Source organism: Somniosus microcephalus, chromosome 19, assembly GCF_052327205.1.
Source record: "Somniosus microcephalus isolate GS21.2 chromosome 19, FLI_Smic_1.0, whole genome shotgun sequence".
NCBI lineage: Eukaryota > Metazoa > Chordata > Chondrichthyes > Squaliformes > Somniosidae > Somniosus > Somniosus microcephalus.
In genome coordinates this window covers 13,175,072-13,196,483 of record NC_141005.1, presented here as the reverse complement: position 1 = coordinate 13,196,483, position 21,412 = coordinate 13,175,072, and the positions used below count along the sequence as shown (strand labels likewise).

Genomic DNA, 21,412 nt, shown 5'->3' with positions numbered 1-21,412 from the left:
GAAGCAGTCAAAAAAATTGACTCTTGGTCAAGAATTAATTAATATTAATGGCACATTCTATAAATGGAAGGAGCTGTTTTTCTTTACTGCTGTTACTAGCGGATCAATCCTAAATCAGAACACAGAGATTGGACACAGTTCTGGTCTCCATATTACAAAAAGGATATAGAGGCACTGGAGAAGGTGCAAAAAAAAGATTTCCAAGAATTATACCAGAACTGAGAGGCGAGAGCTATCGGGATAGACTAACAGGCTGGGGCTTTTTTCACTGGAAAAGAGAAGGCTACAGTCTTCCTAATAGGAAATGATGAAGGGGTTTGATAGTTTAGACATAGAGAAAATGTAGAGAAGACGTAGAGAAAATGTAGAGAAAACGTAGTGGAAAGCTAGGGGTTCATAAATATGAGATAGTCACTAATAAATCCAATAAGGGATTCAGGAGAAACTTCATTACCCAAGAAAGAAAAGAAAGACTTGGCATTTTATACAGCGTCTTTCACAACCTCAGGACGTCCCAAAGCACTTTACAGCCAATGAAGTGCTTACGAAGTGGAGTCACTGTTGTAATGTAGGAAATGCGACAGCCAATTTGCACACAGCAAGCTCCCACAAACAGCAATGGGATAATGACCAGATAATCTTTGTTTTTTGTTGATTGAGGGATAAATATTGGCCAGGACACCGGGGATAACTCCCTTGCTCTTCTTTGAAATAGTGCCATGGGATCTTTTACATCCACCTGAGAGCAGACGGGGCCTTGGTTTATTGTCTCATCCAAAAGTCGGCACCTCCAACAGTGCAACACTCCCTCAGTACTGCACTGGAGTGTCAGCCTAGATTTTTATGCTCCAGTATCTTGGAAGTGAGGAGATTTGAACCCTCAACCTTCCTGACACAGAGGCAAGGGTGCTACCCATTGAGCCACAGCTGACACTAGGAAGGGGTTAGATTGTGGAACTTGCTGCCACAAGGAGCTGAGGAGAATAGTATGGATACATTTAAGGAGAAGCTAGATAAATACAGGAGGGAGAAGGGAATCAAGGATATGCTGATGAGGTGAGATGAAGTAGGGTGGGAGGAGGCTGGTGTGGGGTGGCCTGTTTCTGTCCTGTACATTCTATGCAATGTAATAATACATTTACACTCGCACAAGTTTAACAAGCTTAGCAAGTTTAGCATTGGTGCAGCGCAGAAACTCCTGTGCAACAACACTAAACTTGGGAGTGTAAACTGGGAGCAAAGTGGAGCAAGTTTCTCCCATCCTGGCATCGGGTCAAGTGCAGTTACACCAGAAGGGTGCCCAAAACTAAACCCTTTCACACCAAGTAGTGCAAACACAGCCCAAAATGTGCAATCCATCATCATCATTCCATTTAAAACAATAAATCATTGTTGACACACACCTGGGACTGGACGCTGTCAGTCAAGCTTCAAAGAATTGCCTTTTCTATCCTCGTTTCCCTTTATTGACTTCCCAATTTACCTCAAATGATTCTCAGCACTTCCTTGCTCATTATGTTTTCGTAAATCTCTGCCCACATCTGTTTGCAATATTACAAGGATTCGATTTATCACAGAATAGACGGAAACCCCATTAAACGCCTGTTCTATTGCAGAGGTCTGAGTCAGTGATGGGAAGCTGTCAGAGACTCTCAAGGTCGGCACGGCAGAGCGGGGTAACTTTATGATTTTTCCACGACTGGGCCGCTCCGAACTTTTTTTTATTTTGAAGCCCACAAGTCGCGCCTTTGATTTCATTTCCTTTCCTGTATGCTGCTAGTTACTGTACAACAGATGCAAGCGGGAAAAAAAAGACAGACATATGGCTGAAAACATGCAAGTCAACAGGACAACCACGGATACCAGGCATCCCAGTGATATTCACCTGGGAGGAAAGGTCAGTGCTGAAAAATAACCACTCCTGCAATATCACTCGTCTGCGATTTGCGTCCATAACAATTGCTACACTTCAAAGTAATCCACTGCGTGCAAAGCGCTCGGAGACGTGTCTGAGGGACATGATGCGGTGCATCAATGCAAGTCTTTCTACTGGCCAGTAATAGAATAACAACATGGCCACTATTAAGAAGTGTATCAACATATTCTGAATTATTTACTGTCCGTCTAATTCATATTTATTATACAAACCGTGTTGATATTCTGATTTATTTATATTATATTCGCATGCTTCTATGCGGGATCTATTCCCACATTTTAAAATAGATATATTCGATAGATAGATAGATGGACAGACTCCTATTTTCCGCATGGTTTCTCCACAATGTTCTATTCAGTAATAATTAGTGGACCAGATGTTTTAATGCAAAACTTCAACATCTGTTTCACTTTCAGTGTAGAGTGCGGACTGTTTCAGCAATAAAAATCATAGCATTTGATAGCACAGAAGGAGCCCATTCGGCCCATCGTGTCTATGCCGGCTCTTTAAAAGAGTTCTCCAATTAGTCCCACTCCACCTCTTTCTCCCTTGCCCTGCAAATTTCTCCTGTTCAACTAGATATCTAATTCTACCATATCCAATATTGAGAGTTGGAAGAGGTAGATGGAGCAGCACAGAGAATGGGGAGGGAACGATAAACTACCCATTCAAACGAAATACATGCAGCAGAACGAGCTATCATGCCACAGGAAAGGGGAAGTATTTGGCTTGTGTAAAAGTGTACACTGTATTAGGAGTCTGTGCTCCAGTGGGATGGGTGGCCATGTCCATTCCAGTAACCTGGCACCTGTTCAGACAGCTCAAATAGAATATCACCAGTCTGCATACAGGCCACATATCCATGGCATCAACAAGACCGCCTACTTCCACCTCCATAACATCGCCCGACTCAGCCCCTCCTTCAGCCCATCTGCTGCTGAAACCCTCACCGATCCATGCCTTTGTTACCTCTAGACTTGGCTATTCCAATGGTCCCCTGGCCGGCCTCCCATCATCCACCCGACATAGACTTGAACTCTGCTGCCCGTATCCTAACTCGCACCAAGTCCCGTTCACCCATCGCCTCTGTGCTCACTGATCTACATTATCTCCCTGTCTGGCAACACCTCAATTTTAAAATTTGCATCCTTGTTTTCAAATCCTTCCATGGCCTTGCCCCTCCCTATCTCTGTAGCTTCCTCCAGCTGTACAAGCCTTCGAGATCGCTGCACTCCTCCAATTCTGGCCTCTTGCGCATCCCCGATTTTAATCATTCCACCATTGGGGACTGTGCTTTCAGCTGCTTAGGCCCTTAGCTCTGGAATTCCCTGCATAAACCACTCCATCTCTCTTTCCTCCTTTAAGGTGCTCCTTAAAACCTACCTCTTTGACCAAGCTTTTGGTTAGCTGTCCTAATATCTCTTTATGTGGCTCGGTGTCAAATTTTGTTTGATAACGCTCCTGTGAAGTGCCCTGGGATGTTTCACTAAATTAAAGGTGTTATATAAATGCATGTTGTAGTTGCAGAACACAATTTAACTACTTTAAAATAGCCGGGATATGGCGTCGCTGGCAAGGCCAGCATTTATTGCACATCCCTAGTTGCTCTGAGGTGGTGGTGGTGGGCCTCCCTCTCCTTAGAGTTCACGGACAAGCATACATTTACGGCATTGAAATGTATAACATTAAAAGGATGCAATGTTTAAACAATAGCTCTGTTTTGTTTGATATACAGTGTAACCACCTTTGAATATTCAGAGTAAATGTTACAAAATTGGCTATGCCCCACACTGCTAAAGAAAGTCCTGCATTTATATAGCACCTCAGGAGGTCCCAAAGTGCTTTACAGGCAATGAAGTACCTTGTAGTGGAGTCACTGTTGTAATGTCGGAAACGTGGAGTATGGTAGCATAAATCTCTTCTCTTAGGCAGTCCCTCGGAATCGAGGATGACTTGCTGCCACATTAAAAATGAGTTCTCAGGTGACTGATGAGTCCAATGCGGGACCTACAGTCTCTGTCAGAGGTGGGGCAGACGGTGGTTGAAGGGACGGGTGGGTGGGGTGCTTGGGTTGACGTGCGGTCCTTGCGCTGCCTGCGCTTGGCTTCTGCTTGTTCCCGGCGAAGAGACTCGAGGTGTTTGGCGCCTTCCCGGATGCTTCTCCTCCACTTTCTGTGGTCTTGGGCCAGGAATTCCCAGGTGTCGGTGGGGATGTTACACTTTTTCAAGGAGGCTTTGAGGGTGTCCTTAAAGTGTTTCCTCTGCCCACCTGGGGCTCGCTTGCCGTGCCAGAGCTCTGAGTAGAGTGCTTGTTTTGGGAGTCTCGTATCGGGCATGTGGACAATGTGACCCGTCCATCGGAGCTGATCGAGCGTGGTCAAAGCTTTGATGCTGGGGATGTTGGCCTGAGCAAGAACACCAACATTGTTGTGCCTATCCTGCCAATGGATTTGCAGGATCTTGCGGAGGCAGCGTTGGTGGTAGCATAGTGGTTATGTTACTGGGCTAGTAATCCAGAGGCCTAGATGTCACATAGTTCACAATCCCACCACAGCTGGGGCATTTAAATTCAGTTAATTAAATAAATCTGGAATTAAAAAATCTAGTGTCAGTAATGGTGACTATGAAACTACTGGATTGTCATAATGTCCTTTAGGGAAGGAAATCTGCCTCATGTGGTCTGGCCTATATGTTGACTCTTAACTGCCCTCTGTAGTTTAAGAAGGTGACTCACCACTACCTTCTCTAAGGACAATTAGGGATGGACAATCAATGCCCACAGCCCATGAACGAATTAAAAAAAAAACACATGGCAATGTGATAATGGCCAGATCATCTGTTTTAGTGATGTTGGTTGAGGGATAAACATTGACCAGGTCACCGGGGAGAACTCCTCCTGCTCTTTTTTGAAATACAGGAAACTTTTTTTTATCTGGCACCGACGGGACTGACGTGGTGCCGGTTCATCAAAAATTCCGGATAACCGAAAGCTATAGTAAAAGATATGGAGAGCTGAGAGCTCCGTATAAAGCAACAAACCCTGTTGCTTAGCAACAGGTTCAGAACAATGGCCACAAGTTCCAAGTGTCTCTGTAGCTTAGCAACAGCTGCAGCCACACCCTTGCACGGCAACAGATCGAGGAAGGCAAGTACAATATGAAGTAAAACTTACCTGAACCTACTCCTGAATTTTGCCGGTTAACCGAGATTTCCGGTTATTTAGGTGCCGGTAAATCGAAAGTTTCCTGTAGTGCCATGGGATCTTTTACATCCACCTGAGGGGGCAGATGGGGTCTCAGTTTAACGTCTCATCCGAAAGACGGCACCTCCGACAGTTCAGCACCCCCTCAGTACTGCACTGGGAGTGTCAGTGCTCCAGTCTCTGGAATGGGATTTGCACCAACCTTCTCGCTCAGAGTCGAGAGTGCTACCCACTGGGCCAGAGTAGCAGTGATTTTCCTGACAGCAATTTCGGATTTGCCGCAGATCAGAAATCTGGCTGAGTCTATTGATTTATTTATGGGGGATCCAAGGTTGCGCCGAATTGCAGGGCTCCGGATCTGACTCCAGCTCCTGTGCACTTCTCCCTGGGCATAAAACAATCGTCCCTTTAAGAAAAAGAAAGGAACTCGGGTGGGGCAAAAAGCAAAACACTGCAGGAGCTGGAAATGTGCATTAAATTGTCTCCACTCAAGATCAGTATTGCAGTGCGGGCTGTTCCCTGACCACTGCAAACAGGACTCAGGGTCCAACATAGCATCTCCAGGAAGCGGGTTTTTTTACGGGCTAACAAACCACCGACAGACAAAGTTTCTATTTAAATGAGGGAGAATACATTACAATCACACTTCAAAAGTACTCCATTGGCTGTAAAGCACCTTGGGACGTCCTGAGGGTTGTGAAAGGCGCTATAGAAATGCAAGTCTTTCATTTTTTTTTAAATATTTAAAATCTACTCAAGGCATTGCCGGAAGAGCCGCTTATATAGTGTGGCGATATGAACCCCGAAACAGTTGCACAATATCGTCAGACGGAGATATTTTTATTTCACCTGCTGCACAAGAGACTGATCAGAATGGGTAGGACCTCGCTTGCCAAGACACACACACACACACACGAGATTTAAGTGCAATGGGAGAGAGGGGGAGAGGGGGTAGGATTGTGATTTCCTGCCTCTCTTCAGTCATAAGTGATTTGCAACACCACAAGCTGTCTGGTTAAATATGTCCATTCGAGCATTATCGCCACTTGCCCCATTCCCAGGCGGACAGCTCGCATTCTCAATCTGGCCCCCCTGTACAACCCGAGCAAACCACACACAGGAAATCCACGATCGGTTTACCCAACACATATCCACTTTCGATCCCGGTGTCTGTCGGCTGATCCAATGACGCGATACTACTTGAAAAGTTGCAAGTCCTGACTGAGGCATACTTACCGTGAACAAGCCGATAAAGGTGAAGTGAGGCGGTAAGGTTGTGGAATCTTTATTTGGCTGCTCCCTCTCCTACAATACACCGTCGGCGAATTTAAAGACCGCACGGAGTTTCAGCTACAGCACCATTCTGAAACACAAAGGCAGATTGCCCGGGGAGATTAAATGGTTAATCGAAAATGCTGGAAATACCCAGCAGGTCAGGCAGCCTCTGTGGAGAGAGAAACGAGAGATAAACACAGAGTTCTGTTTCTCTCTCCACGGATGCTGCCTGACCTGCTGAGTGTTTCCAACATTTTCTGTTTTTTATTTCAGATTTCCAGCCGCCGCAGTATTTTGCTTTTGTGTTGAAATGGTTAATCGATTTGCTCCCATTTCAGGAGCTCTTTGCACTTTGCAGACCGGATTCCAATTGTGGATTGTTGTGCTGGCGGGTGCTAGGTAACCGTTTAATACAAATACAGGTGTGTAAAATAAGCCAGTGTTACTCACTATCAATCATTTGTCAGAGTCACAATCTGTCAGACAGGTATTTCAACTGCGGCCCATACAACTAGCAACATCCGGTACAGTAGCATAGTGGTTATGTCACTGGACTAGTAATCTAGAGGCTTCGACTAAGGATCCAGGGACATGAATTCAAATCACCACCATGGCAGCTGGGGAATTTAAATTCAGTTAATAAATAAATCTGGAATAAAAAGCTAATATCAATAATGGTGACCATGAAACTACTGGAGTGTTGTAAAAACTCATCTGATTCATTAATCAGCCCTGCAGCGGGTAGTCAAAACTGCCCAATTACCGGCACCCGGCTACCGACCATAGAGCACATATACCAGAAACGCTGTCTACGGAGGTCACGGTCCATCATCAAAGACCCTACCCACCCCAGCCACAGTCTGTTCGCCCTCCTGCCATCTGGGAGACGCTACAGATGCATTCGTACCCGTATGACCAGATTTAGGAACAGCTTCTTTCCCAGGGCTGTCATCCTACTGAACTCCACAAATAAACTCTAAAGCCTGCACATCTGCCAATGCACTTTATTATGGTTATGTTTATGTTAATGTATTACAAGCCAAATGTATGTTGAATGTTTAAATGTCTTAATCTAAATGTACACTCTCGGGAGCCGCAAGCCTACATTTCGTTGTACTGCACTTGTGCACTAACAATGACAATAAAAGTTGATTTGATTTTTCTGATAATGCCCCTTTAGGGAAGGAAATCTGCTGTCCTTACCCAGTCTGGCCTATATGTGACTCTAGACTCTGAACTGCCCCTCTAAAATGGCCTCACAAGCCACTCAGTTGTATAAGGTGACTCACCACCTCCTTCTCTAGGGCAATTAGGGATGGGCAATAAATGCTGGCTTTGCCAGCATCGCCCACATCCTATGAATAAATTAACACGCCTCATAGTCCTCCCCCTAGAAATGGGTTATTAGTAAGTTCAGTCAATTGTTTTATTGGTCACTATGAAATATTATTTTCAAATGCTTCCCGTTAATGCATACTTCTTTCAAGAAAAAGCTGTTGGCTAGATTGATTGATGATCACTCTTCAATGTACAATCATATCATCTTGTATAAAACATCTATAAAGGACATACTTGCCTTGGAGGCGGTGCAACAAAGGTTCACTAGACTGATTCCTGGGATGAGAGGGTTGCCCTACGGAGGAGAGATTGAGTAGATTGGATTTCTACTCTCTGGAGTTTAGAAGAATGAGAGGTGATCTAATTGAAACATAAAAGATTCTGAGGGGGATTGACAGGGTAGATGCTGAGAGGTTGTTTCCCCCTGGCTCGAAAGTCTAAAACTAGGGGGCACAGTCTCAGGATAAGGGATCAGCCAATGAAGACTGAGATGAGGAGGAGGAATTTCTTCACTCGGAGGGATGTGAATCTTTGGAATTCTCTACCCCAAAGGGCTGTGAATGCTGAATCATTGAGTATATTCAAGGCTGAGATCGATAGATTTTTGGACTCTGGGGGAATCAAGGGACATGGGGAGAGGGCAGGAAAGTAGAGTTGAGATCGAAGACCAGCCATGATCTTACTGAATGGCGGAGCAGGCTCGAGGGGCCTTATAGCCTATTCCTGCTCCTATATTTATGTTCTAAAAAACCCAGCTGCCGACGATGAGAGTACGGGTCCACTGAAGGTTTCAAGGAAGATCTCCTCTTACAATTTCATCAATAAATCAGTCATCTTTATTCATTGCTCAATGTTAGGATGCGGCATTCATAGAAACATAGAGATAGGAACAGGAGTAGGCCATTCGGCCCTTCGAGCCTGCTCCGCCATTCAATGAGATCATGGCTGATCTTCGTCTGAGATCTTAGCTGATCTTACCAGTTCAGTACCCCGTCCCCGCCTTTTCTCCGTAACCCTTAATCCCCTTAGCCTTCAGAAATATATCCAATTCTCTCTTGAAAATATTTATTGAATTAGCCTTCACAGCCCTCTGTGGCAGGGAATTCCACAGGCTCACCACTCTTTGAGTGAAGAAATTCTTCCTCATCTCTGTTTTAAATGATTTGCCCGCTATTTTTAGACTGTGGCCCCTGGTTCTGTGCTCCCCTGCCATTGGAAACATTCTCTCTGAATTCAGCCTGTCCAGGCCTGCCATAATTTTATATGTTTCGATGAGATCCCCTCTCAATCTTCTAAACTCCAGTGAGTACAAGCCCAAACTATTCAATCTCTCCTCGTAGGTCATTCCTGCCATTCCAGGTATCAGCCTGGTGAATCGCCGCTGCACTCTTTCCATGGCAAGAACATCCTTCCGCAGATGGGGCGACCAAAACTGTACACATTCAAACTAAAGCGGTAATGAAACCGCGCTAAATTCCTTTGATGGCAGTTCTGTAGAAAATAACATTCAGCAATGTGGGCCAGGCAGGTTCAAAACAAAACAAATGGATCAATATCTCATCTGTTTTAGTTATTTTCGTGCGATTCCCCGCTCCTAGTTAAATGTACCAGTCTATAAATGGCACTGGTTAGTTTTCACAGCTCATATGAAACCAACATAATGCCCAAAACAATTTGTAAAATGTATCGTGACTACAATTAAGAAATTGGACATAGAACAAAGTTATTCCCGACTATGCAGAAAATGCAATATGTCACCAAATTATTGACAGCTAAAACCTTAGGAAGTCACAAGGCTTGTGTAGATAGGGTCTAATCTACAGCTTTTTGAAGTGCCGCTCCTTGGGCTGTGGCATCATCGCTGCAGAAATAACTTGAATGGGACCTGCGTGTTGTTGGCAATTGCCTCCAGGGCACCTGGGCAGAATTGCACCATCACAAGATCAGAGACACAAATGGAATGGCACTTGGTTACTTCCGCTACTACAGTACTGAGGGAGTGCTGCACTGTCGGAGATGCTGTCTTTCGGATGAGACGTTAAACCGAGGCCCCGTCTGCCCTCTCAGGTAAATGTAAAAGATCCCATGGCACTATTCAAAGAAGAGCAGGGGAGTTCTCCCTGGTGTTCCGGCCAATATTTATCCCTCAACCAACACCTAAAACAGATTATCTGGTCATTTATCTCAGGGCTGTTTGCGGGAGCTTGCTGTGCACAAATTGTCTGCCCAGTTTCCCACATTACAACAGTGACTACACTTCAAAGGTACTTCATTGGCTGTGAAGCACTTTGGGACATCATGAGGTCGTGAAATAACAACAGAAAGTGCTGGAAACACTCAGCAGGTCACTCATGAGGTCGTGAAAGGCGCTTTACAGCCAATTAAGTACCTTTGAAGTGTAGTCACTGTTGTAATGTGGGAAACTGGGCAGACAATTTATGCGCAAGTCCTTTCTTTGAAGTTGTTTTCAAAAAATCAAAACAAAATTGGGTTAGTTGTTGGTACTGCACACACCTGGAGATTGCTGCAGCCCAATCCAATAAAGCAGGCAAGCTATATACGATCTGTTGGGAGCAGACTGTTCACAAACGTCCAGGAAAAGCCCCCAATACTGTGACAATAGCTGTCCGTTTGGCACCATGCAGAAACTGACTGCACAGTGGCGAAAGATACCCCATTCTCTGGATGAGGGAGGTGCATAGATTGGGTTACACAGTCTGCCAGTTTTAAAAAATAAAACTAACGTTTTAAGTCGGAGTTAAAGCTTTGAAAGTACCGTTCACACTAAGTTTACCACATTCTTTAAATTTTTGATTTTTTTTTGACTTCATGTAACTTGCCTCGTCTCTCCCTTCCTCTCCAGAAGTTGCTGACTCATGCTGAGGTACAGTTCTTTGGCTCCTGGCCTTCCCCCAGTAGTGTGGTCAAGTTACCACTCAATGTGTAAGCCTAGAAGGTGAAAGTTAGCAGGCCATTCCACCATGAAGGGTAGCAAAGTTGTCCTGATCCTCTTGTCACTGGACACCAGCACATGCTTTTCCTGCAAGGTTAACTGGATGCCAATCATGAGAGGGAACCTGGCAGACGGTTTCCTCCTCCCTAGCACTGGGGCACTGAGACTATTTGTACCATCCCAAAGGCCACACTGGCTGAGATTAGTCCCAGACTTGGAACTAAACCTGGGATCTTTCTATTTGCAGGATTCAGTACAACACCAAGCAGTGATTTTACCCACTAAGACATTACATTGCACTCCTACATGACAGTAGTGCAAAAACAGTATTTAATTGACTGTAAAGCACTCTGGGATGTCCTGAGGTATTGGAAAAAGTGCTTATATAAATGCAAGTCTTTCTTTTTTTCTTTTAAGACTGCTGACTCTATTAACGCTAACACTTTCCCCTTAGCAGAAACTTTAAAAACATTTCCTGACCCTCACTTTCCAATTTCCTACTGACAATTTTTGGAAGTTGGAATAAGTTTAGAATATTGGATGTTCATTGTCTTACGGCCAGCTTTAAACATGAGTATTTCAGCAATGAGAAAGCCCAGGAAGTGGAAAACCCACCAGTCGTATCAACTGTTACAAGTCCAACTGAGGATTGCCAAACAAGCATGTCCCTCAGTGGATCCCTAAACCCAATAGACAAATAAAGATGTCCATGGTGCTGGAAGGGTTAATAATGTACTACCCCATCTGTAACTGCAGACTGCTAGTACCAACTGTTTTCACTACTTGGGGGTTTTGTAATCAAAGGTTTTGTGCACTTGTCTGTCACAAAAACATTGGGTCTTCTTTGCAACATTCATTGGTTTGCACAGCTGCGGTCAGCTTCAGGAACTTGAGCAGTATATCTCAGTTCTAAACTGCTGAACATTTCCCTTTATGACTGACAAAAAAAAACCATAAGGTCATGGGTCAATGCCTAAACTGTACAAACACCATCCTTGCTTTATTACTCCACCATTGTATTCCCGTCCCTTTAATAAAGAAAACTATATTCAAATATTAACAACTCACCTTCACCACAAACACTTCAATATCTTCACAAAAGCAGGACTTCCTTAGTTCCTACCTGCACATCAAAAAAAATAACTGTGGCAAGGACAGGTCACTACAGCTTTAAGCAATCTCCCCTGCAACTAATTGAGGATCAGTCTCTATCACAGTCCGATTTCAAAATTCTCATCCTTGTTTTCAAATCCCTCCATGGCCTCACCCCTCCCTATCTCCGTAATCTCCTTCAGCCCCACAACCCCCCAGAGATATCTGCGCTCCTCTAATTCTGCCCTCTTGAGCATCCCTGATAATAATCGCTCAACCATTGGTGGCCATGCCTTCTGTTGCCTAGGCCCTAGGAATTCCCTCCCTAAACCTCTCCGCCTCGCTACCTCTCTTTCCTCCTTTAAGACGCTCCTTAAAACCTACCTCGTTGACCAAGCCCATCCCTAATATCTCCTTATGTGGCTCGGTGTCAAATTTTGTTTGATAATCACTCCTGTGACGCGCCTTGGGATGTTTTACTATATTAAAGGCGCTATATAAATACAAGTTGTTGTTCTTGTTATCCCTTTGACATTCCTGTATTGGGGGTTAAGAGTTGTCAGATAAACAGCATAAAGCAGTGAAACAATAAAATGCCCGTCAGATTATGTATTTTTAATATTGTATGCTTAGCAGACAAAGTGGTGCATTCTATAAATTTGGCTTTTCGTAAAATATGACCAAAATATAGATACAGGAACAATCTCCTCCAGGTGTTACATTGTGCCAGCAGTCACCTGTATTCAAAATGGTGGCAGTAGCTATGCTTCATCAGGTCTGAAATACTCAATTAGCTTTTTATTTAATACATTATAAAAGAAACATTATTTTTGCATTGCAAATGCCATTCCATTGATGGCATCTTTAAATGCACATAGATCTCCTGTCGCATTGGCCGTTAGCTGGTCCAGAGCACGGGATAAGGGAAGTCAGGGAAACGTTTCAATCGCACATGCATGCACCACCAAGGCGCAACAAAAAAAGCAAGAGTAAATGCCAAAGTCAGGAATGGACAAAAGAATATCACAACCCAAGGCCCATTTTATGGATCACAGATCCAGGAACACAGCAAGAGCCAAGACCAAGTCCAAAGATGTGCGGGTTAGGTTGATTGGCTATGATAAATTGACCCTTAGTGTTAGGGGGATTAAATACGTGGGGTTACGGGGGATAGGGTGGGATATGTGTTGGTGTAGGGGTTACGGGGATCGGGTGGGATATGTGTCGGTGCAGGCTCGATGGGCCGAAATGGCCTCTATCTGCACTGTGGGGTTTCTGTGATTCTGTGATTCAAAGTAAATATTCAAAAAGGAAGTGAAGTCGGGGGAACCCCACTCAATATATAAAATCTTAAATCGTTTAATTAAGACAATTCCCAAATGTTACTTTAAAATGAAACAGCATATTAGGACCAGAGATCATAAGTATAAGCTGGCGAACAACAAACTTAGATCACATTGCTCTCCTTAGAGCAAAAAAGGTTAAAGGGACACTTAATAGAGGTAATCAAAATTATGAGGGGTTTTGATAGAGAAAATAGGGAGAAACTGTTTCCACTGGCAGGAGGACACAGATTTAAGATAACTGGCAGAAAAATCCAGAGGGGAGATGAGAATTTTTCTTTTTAAACACAGTGAGTTATGATGATCTGGGACACGCTGCCTGACAGGGCAGTGGAAGCAGATTCAATAGTAACTTTCAAAGGGGAATTGGATAAATACTTGAAAAGGAAAAATGCGCAGGGCTACGAGGAAAGAGCAGGGGAGTGGAATTATTTGGATAGCGCTTTCAAAGAGCCGACATAGGTACAATGGGCCACATGGCCTCCTTCTGTGCTGTGCGATTCTATATCAAAAGGAACTTCAGGTAAAGAATTGGATGCTATGCTGAGGGAGCTGGGATACTAGAGCGACTTTCCTTGTCCTTGACTATTCCAATGTTTCTAATAGAACCTTGGCTCAAAATACCGTTTTGCTGTTCCTATATTCCTCTCGGTGCATTTTACCCTTTTGTGTGTGTGTGTATAGGGAAATAGATTAGAACACAAGCAAGAAATCAAAGAATTACAGGAAAAATACAGGCAAAAAACAAAATCTGTATTGTACAGGAAAAGTCTGATCCGGAAGCAGAATCTGCCAGATCAGTTAGGACTGTGAATTGTTGCTGGTGACCAAACTGGAATAAACTGTGCAAATAATAAAAGGGTGGGAGCTGATTCAAATGCCAAGCAGTTAGAGAAATACATGGTTTACTAGCATTAATTATATTATGTTAAGTTGTTAATGGCTAGCCCAAGAAGTAACGGGAAATGAGTAAGGACTTCAGATTGAAAGCAGGGGTTAGACCATATTTTTATTTTAAAAGAGACTAAAATAAAACGACGGCCTATGTTCAATCTCTGAAGAGACTGATCTCAGTCACGTCAATATTAGTGGCCACAATCCAAAAGGATCTGCTTGGCTGATGTCACCTCATTGTCCAATTCTTTGCTTGCTGAACAAAATGGAGAGTGTAAATACCTGTAGTTGCATGGAGGGTCATTGCAAATATGATTTTTTTTTTTTTTTAAAACATACTTTCAAAACAAAGACTTTTAGACTAACTCTTTATGGGTTTATGTTTAAAAAATCAACACGACTTCTGTCTCCTTTACGCAGGAAACATTGTGTTAAACGCAATGAAGTCTCATAAGGTATTAGAGTTAAATTGATTTTTTAATTTGCCTCGTGCCAACAAGTTGCTGTAGAATTTAGAGTTGTGGCACTCGGTGGCAATGCTTCTGTTTGCAACGTGCTACAACAACGTGTATTTATATAGCGCCTTTAACGTAGTAAAACGTCCCAAGGTGCTGCACAGGAGTATTTTAAGACAACGAATTTGACACCGATCCACATAAGGATAAATTAGGGCAGGTGACCAAAAGCTTGGTCAAAGAAGTAGGTTTTAAGGAGCCTCTTAAAGGGGGAAGGAGAGGTAGAGAGGCGGAGAGGTTTAGGGAGGGAATTCCAGAGCTTAGGGCCTAGGCAACAGAAGGCACAGCCGCCAATGGTTTCATGCGGTTATTTCTGATTTAAATTTTTGTTTTAAATCCCATGGCGCTATTCGAAGTAGTGCTGGGAGTTCTCCTGATTTTCAAGCCAACATTTACCCCTCCACCAAAAATCATGGATTAACTGGTCGCTCACCTCATTGGTGTTTGTGGGACTTTGTTGTGCGCAAATTAGAAACATAGAAGATAGGAGCAGGAATAGGCCATTTGGCTGCATTTGCCTGCAAAACAGTGATTACACGTCAAAAGTAATTCATTGGCTGTAAAGTGCTTTGGGATGTCATGAGGATGTGATAACCAATGTTCCCGTTATGCTGCGTGGTCATCTGAAATGTCCCGCGCAGGCCGGACACCGGCTTTTCCATTGTAGATACCGCGCATGCGCAAAAATTTGAGTGGGCCGTGCAGAAGGTAGCGCAGCTTACAGGGGGCGTTGGTGATAACCACTATATAAATGCAAGTTCGTTCTTTTTTCTTTAAATATCGATTCAGTAAGAAACAGTCCATAAAGGACATAACACAGTTACAACCATAATAGAATCACAGTACGAAATGCGCACCATGAGACTGACTTACATCATCCATCACCAATCAAACAATATTGCTCACACAGTCTTCAGCTTAGTGAGAATATGGATGATGCTTCCGTTTTAAATTAACTCCTTCATGCCTCGTTGTAGAGAGACCATAAGCTTATGCGCTGGTCTTTAGATCCGGCAGCCATAAATCTTTCACTTAAAACAGCATGGTCTGAGAAGGTCACGCAGTGGACGCTGGCTGTGTGGTACAGCAGAACTGCCAGGGGTTTCAGCTTCTTCCAGCCAAAGACACGGACTCGATGATCCCAACCAGCTGTGGCAAGTATCTTCTTGTCTTGGCGAATGCAGGCATGAGCTATCCCAGCATTTACTAGTGCCACTGTTTCCTGCAGCTAAGGAATTAAGTTGGAAATAATAATTACATTTTTTGTAAAATATTCAACATCTACTTTCTCCCCAGTGGTTTCCACTTTGTTCCAGCTTTAAGACACTAAGCTATTTTTATGCCAGCCTTTTAAAGAAAGTTTAATTGTAGTACCTTTCTAAAACTTGATATGTATAATATAGAGTAATAACTAAAATAATATTTTCTGCAGGATTTGGTTATAAATATGTGGATTTCAGCTACACTATAACTACAGTTATGACTCCAATTTTAGAACGATTGTTCACTTAAGTACAATGAACAGACAATAACAATTTAGCCAGAACATTTTTACCTCGGGGAAATAAAATGAATTACAGCATGATTGAATACAGCCATATCTTGGAAAATGCAACATTAAAAAAAGCTTTTAGATTTAATATTTAACTGTAAGCACGTGGACATCTTAATATAGCAACAGTTTTCAATCGTGATGAATAATGCAGCAGATATGAAACATCTTTTTGGTTTTGTGTTCTGCAGTTTGTTTTGTTAAAGAGAATGGGCAGATGAACACAGGCCAAGATACAAAATGCTAGCTATTGTACATAGAAGAGTCACTCCTCAACTTCGGCTTTCTATTGAATCATCAGCAGCCATAGCCTGCAATTAAATTGTGTGTGTTTTTTTTGGCATGAAGGACAGAGTGGAACAAACAAGGTTATACGAGGATAATTTGCCAAACCTAAAAATCAACATTTACTGTTACGACAACTCAGCAGTATTGACTTTCTAAAACACAGAACATAAAAATCGTTAAAATTTCAGTATCTGCTAGATTGACAATCCAGTCAACATACTCTGGGCCCATGTATTGTAACTGGTACATGATTAATTAGCTTGGGCTCTGCAACAACTCCTCTTCATGACTAAATATTTTTTCAGCATATCAGACTGTTGGTGCAACGCTGAATAAATGACACACAGGTCATTGTTGCTGACCTTAAGGTTCTGTTGCTTGTCAAGACCCCAAGAGCTGAGAACCTTTCCTGAAGAGCCGGAGATACCCTTGACCTTCTCGGGGTCAAAGTCAAGACACATGATTGGTTCTTTGTGGCAGGCGAGACGGCTCAACATTTTCTTTTCCGATAGGTCCCAGAGGGTCACGGATCCATCCTCGTATCCAACCAATAACAAAGGCCGAGAACAGGAACGAGGCTAGTCAGAAAGGGACAGTAATGCAGCATGTAACGTGCCATGACAAATTCAGACCTTTACTGCTATCCAATTTACAGCAGAGATTCAGACCTCATACAACCCATTCTGATAGCAGTAAAAATGTATACTTAAAAAACAGACAACTTACAGTTCTCCCAGTGTTGTTACAGAAAAAGTCAAGGTGGAGAATAAAATCTCACCCAGAAAATCGCTGCAGGGTTTTCAATGTGTTGGAACAGGCTCGAGGGGCTGAATGGCCTACTCCTGTTCCTACATTCTGGTTAACACCAGCTTCAGTACGTGAAGAGGCTTTTTTCTCCAGCATCAACAGGACTATGTTGCATGTGTTTAGTATCTGTAGATTAACTGATTTCCTCATATATGGAATCAAAGCCTTATCAGTGTCAACGTAAAGGCATTCAGACTGTTTTGAAATATAATCACGCCACAAATACATGCTCCTTGTTTCTTATCGGACCACAGATTTAAAAGAAATTGCAACATAAATATAAATATATTATTTTTTGATAATATACCATATATAGTGTTACTACAGCAGGAGTTAATCATGAAAGGTCCATGCTGTATAACAGTTTTAAAATTTATTTTTATTTTCCCCCTCCTTTCTGTTCCTCACCTTTTTTCTTTCTACTTTTTTTTTTCTAATTCCTATCTTTCTTCTGATGTATTTTGTTTCTTTCTTCATCTCTGCTATCTCCAGTCTGTTTATACTACTACTATTTTTTTTTTTGCCCTTTGTCCTTTAACCTTGCCCATTCCAGCTGCCCCCTTCTATAATGCTTCCCTGTACAGGTCAAAAATCAAGATTCTGTTGAGAAAACATAAATTATTTATGTTTTGCTGTTATTTGTTAAATTTCAGTACAATATGGATGATTTAGATTGTATTGGGTATACAAGACAGGAATTGATTCTATAAAAACAATAGACAATTATTCACAGCCAAGTTTGCAACCCCCTAAGTGCATCTAAATGTTGGACACCAATAAAAATATTAAAGAAGTAAAAATAAGTTGCTTGCTAAAGTGCATATTTTTCACAGATAAGTGTTACCAAAGGTCACGCCATGGCAAAGAAGAATCCGTCACAACAGGTGTGGAGCATTAAGACCCGTCCAAAAGACACGCAAACCATTTGGGATGGATGGAAAAACGTTAAAGGCTGCATCAGAGACTGTCAGCAACACTTCATCAAACCCCAGTGGACACTGCTTTGAAAAAAGCTAAATGAGATGTGCAACAACTCCCCTTTCTCCTGCTGCAGGTCTGATGGACACTTCAATGATCCAAATACAGAAAGATACATTGAAAGGCAAGCCAATGCCGGACATCGGCAGAATTATAAAATTCTAACAGGACTAGACACAGGAAGGATGTTCCCGATGGCGGGGGAGTCCAGAACCAGGGGTCACAGTCTAAGGATAAGGAGTAAGCCATTTAGGACAGAGATGAGGAGGAATTTCTTCACCCAGAGAGTGGTGAACCTGTGGAATTCTCTACCAAAGAAGGCAGTGGAGGCCAATTCATTAAATATATTTAAGAAGGAGTTAGATATATTTCTTAAGGCTAAAGGGATCAAGAGATATGGAGAGAAGGCAGGGACAGGGTACTGAATTTGGATGATCAGCCAAGATCTCATTGAATGGCGGAGCGGGCTCAAGGGGCTGAATGGCCTACTCCTGTGTTTCTATGTATGTTTTTATGTGTCACCATTTTGGTAACTTTTCCCTGTCAAGTTGTAATTATTGTGAATATTAGCAAAGACTTACAAAAACATTACTGTCAACTATGACATAGTTAAGTTGGGTAAGTTCAGAAATAAAATATTTACTTGGTTCCAATGTTGGCATGCCCATATATGCCAATAATGCACACTGCCACACAAACTACAGTGTGGCCATGACTGTCCAAAATTGCACCAGTCTTCATTGAAATATTGAAACTTATTTCACATTAACACAGAGGGTACATAACCAGTAGCTTTGTAATTAAACATCTTTTTGAAGGAGTGCCTTGTTAATCCCAAAATAGTCTTAAGCCAATATTATCATTTCCTGTTCGTGACATTGACAAAGTGCCAAGCTTCTCGGCCAAAATCCCAGCCCCCACCACACACAGTCACACACATGCACGCACGAAATAAACAGTGCCTGCTGTTCAACTGTCTACAACACTAAGTGCATCTGCGTTCTTGGAAAATTATAGTTTTCTAGATGAATCGGAGACAAGCTAAACAGAAAACAAAAAGAGCACCTGATCAAAACATGAATCACATGCTCAAGGCAAAATGAGTCAGTGTTCAGGTTTCCGCAACACATTAGGTGTGTATTACCTGCCACAGTTTCAGACACATGGGCATGCCCAGTTTAGCATCTGCTGGCGGCTTTAGGGTCCAGACTGGCGTCTTGTTAGGTAGATCTATAATCTTCACCTATGTTTTAGAAGAAAAAATACCAAACACCATTAATTCAGCACTATTCCAGGCCTACACTTGTTGCACCCTACATAGAAAGCCATGGGCAATAATATGGGGATAATTATGAAAGCGCAAAGCTGGCCCACATTATCTCTTTAAAAAGCAAAACTGCATTGTTACTAATCAAGAAACAGTTTGTCTCCATCCAAATTATTGTGCCTGCTTCAATACCTTCATTGTTTTCCGAATGTAAACAATCACACTACTTTTGTACACTGCTCCAAAAGCTGCAGATAGGATACCTGATGGCAATTTATTTTTTCTTTAAAAAAGAAATGGCAACCAGAAACGTTCCGTTAAAGGTGGCAGACATAATAATTGACGCCTAATAACAGGGTGCAAATCACAAAAGTTTATTGTAAGTATAACAATTGGGAAAGTAGCAATCCAAAATGAAAAGCTGCTAGTCTGGCAACCCAACAATACAACCTAGCAGAAACAGTGCTTTCACTCTGTATGTTTTAATTAATCACTGTTTGACTATTCCCTTCAAGCTGTCATGTATAATCTTGTAGTGTAAGTGCATATAATAGATATGCACACAAAGCAAATTAACCTCGTTGCAAAACTCCCTTAACATTAAAATGAAACCTTACATTTTATACTTATATTGCTACATGTATGGTGCGTTGTTACTCCACGATTGATATGGGCCTGTAATTTGCAGTCAGCGGAGAAGCGATGGTGATCGCCGCTGACCTCGAAGAAAGCAGCCCACAAAGATCTCGCGATCTCTGTGACGAGAATTTTAGCTTCCTCGACGTGAAATTGATTGTAGCGCTGTCAAAAGGGGAACTCCAGCGAGCAAGCAGCAGTGACATCATCAAGCTGTCTAAGCAGCCAATCACATTGAAGAATTCTCACAGACAGCAAATCAGGAAATAAAATGCACGGATTATCTGCACTTTTAAAAAATATTATTAGAGAACGAAATAAAGATTGGGACATTGAGTTAAGGTAGAAACTGAAATATCACGAACAAACTTTAAAAAAAACCCATTGTTTTTCTTAACAATCTAGTCATTTTTATCAGAATGGAGAAATTTGACATTCCACAAATATAAAATTCATTTTTCAGGGCCAGAACGGTTGTTCAGCAGTCAATACGCTGTTAAAACTCAAGTTACACCTATTCCATCAAGACTTAACATTTAATGCGGTGTTTAACAGCGATATTAGCGCAGCAAAGCTTACGTTTTTGTCAGTTCCACAGATTGCCGGCTATGGGGTGGGGGGGGGGGGGGCGTCCACAGCGCAGCCTGTGGCGGAGCAGGGAATGACTGACCGCAACTTCAGGATTTCCGCGTTTAGCTGCGCATGGGCTAAATCCTGAAGTTACAGTCGGTGTCAGAGAGGTAATGATGGTGAACGTTGACAGTTCGCCGTCATTACCCACCGCAAAATCCGGCCATGAACTTTTTCTGTGAGTGATTCACATTGAGAACCTTTGTCAAAGCTCAACATTTTGATGACTGGTCTGAACTTTTATTTCTTCTTTTCAAATGCTGACAACACTGCGTTTCAAGCATGTCCTGCTTATATGTGACACAACAACCCTCTTCACCGTGTCAGCCGTGGCTCAGTGGGTAGCACTCTCACCTCGGAGTCTGAAGTTGTGGGTTCATGCCCCGGTCCAGGGACTTGAGCACAAAAATCCAGGCTGACACTCCCAGTGCAGTGCTGAGGGAGTGCTGCACTGTCAGAGATGCCGTCTTTTGGATGAGACATTAAACCGAGGCCCCGTCTGCCCCCTCAGGTGAATGTAAAAGGTCCCATGGCAGTATTTCAAAGAAGAGCAGGGTAGTTCACCCCAGTGTCCTGGCCAACATCTATCCCTCAACCAACACCACTAAAACAGATTATCTGGTCATTATCACATGGCCGTATGTGGGACTTTGCTGTTTGCAAATTGGCTGCCCAGTTTCCTACATTACAACAGTGACTACAGTTC

At 42.7% G+C, this 21,412-nt stretch overlaps 1 protein-coding gene and 1 long non-coding RNA gene across 2 annotated transcripts in view; one reads left to right on the top strand and one right to left on the bottom strand.

The window, feature by feature from the left end:
• Positions 1-1,514: 1,514 nt before the first annotated feature.
• LOC147103558 (uncharacterized) lies at positions 1,515-20,069 on the top strand. Its single transcript, XR_015081792.1, has 2 exons — positions 1,515-1,897; positions 18,029-20,069. It is a non-coding gene; the product is annotated as an uncharacterized LOC147103558 (long non-coding RNA).
• gnb1l (guanine nucleotide binding protein (G protein), beta polypeptide 1-like) overlaps positions 12,397-21,412 on the bottom strand; it is a 43,878-nt gene continuing 34,862 nt past the window's right edge. The window contains exons 6-8 of the mRNA XM_086011997.1: positions 19,318-19,416; positions 16,751-16,966; positions 12,397-15,776 (exon numbers count right to left, since the gene is read on the bottom strand). Of these exons, the coding sequence (XP_085868123.1) occupies positions 15,510-15,776; positions 16,751-16,966; positions 19,318-19,416 (582 nt within the window). The 3' untranslated portion in view covers positions 12,397-15,509. The remainder of the gene's footprint in view (positions 15,777-16,750; positions 16,967-19,317; positions 19,417-21,412) is intronic.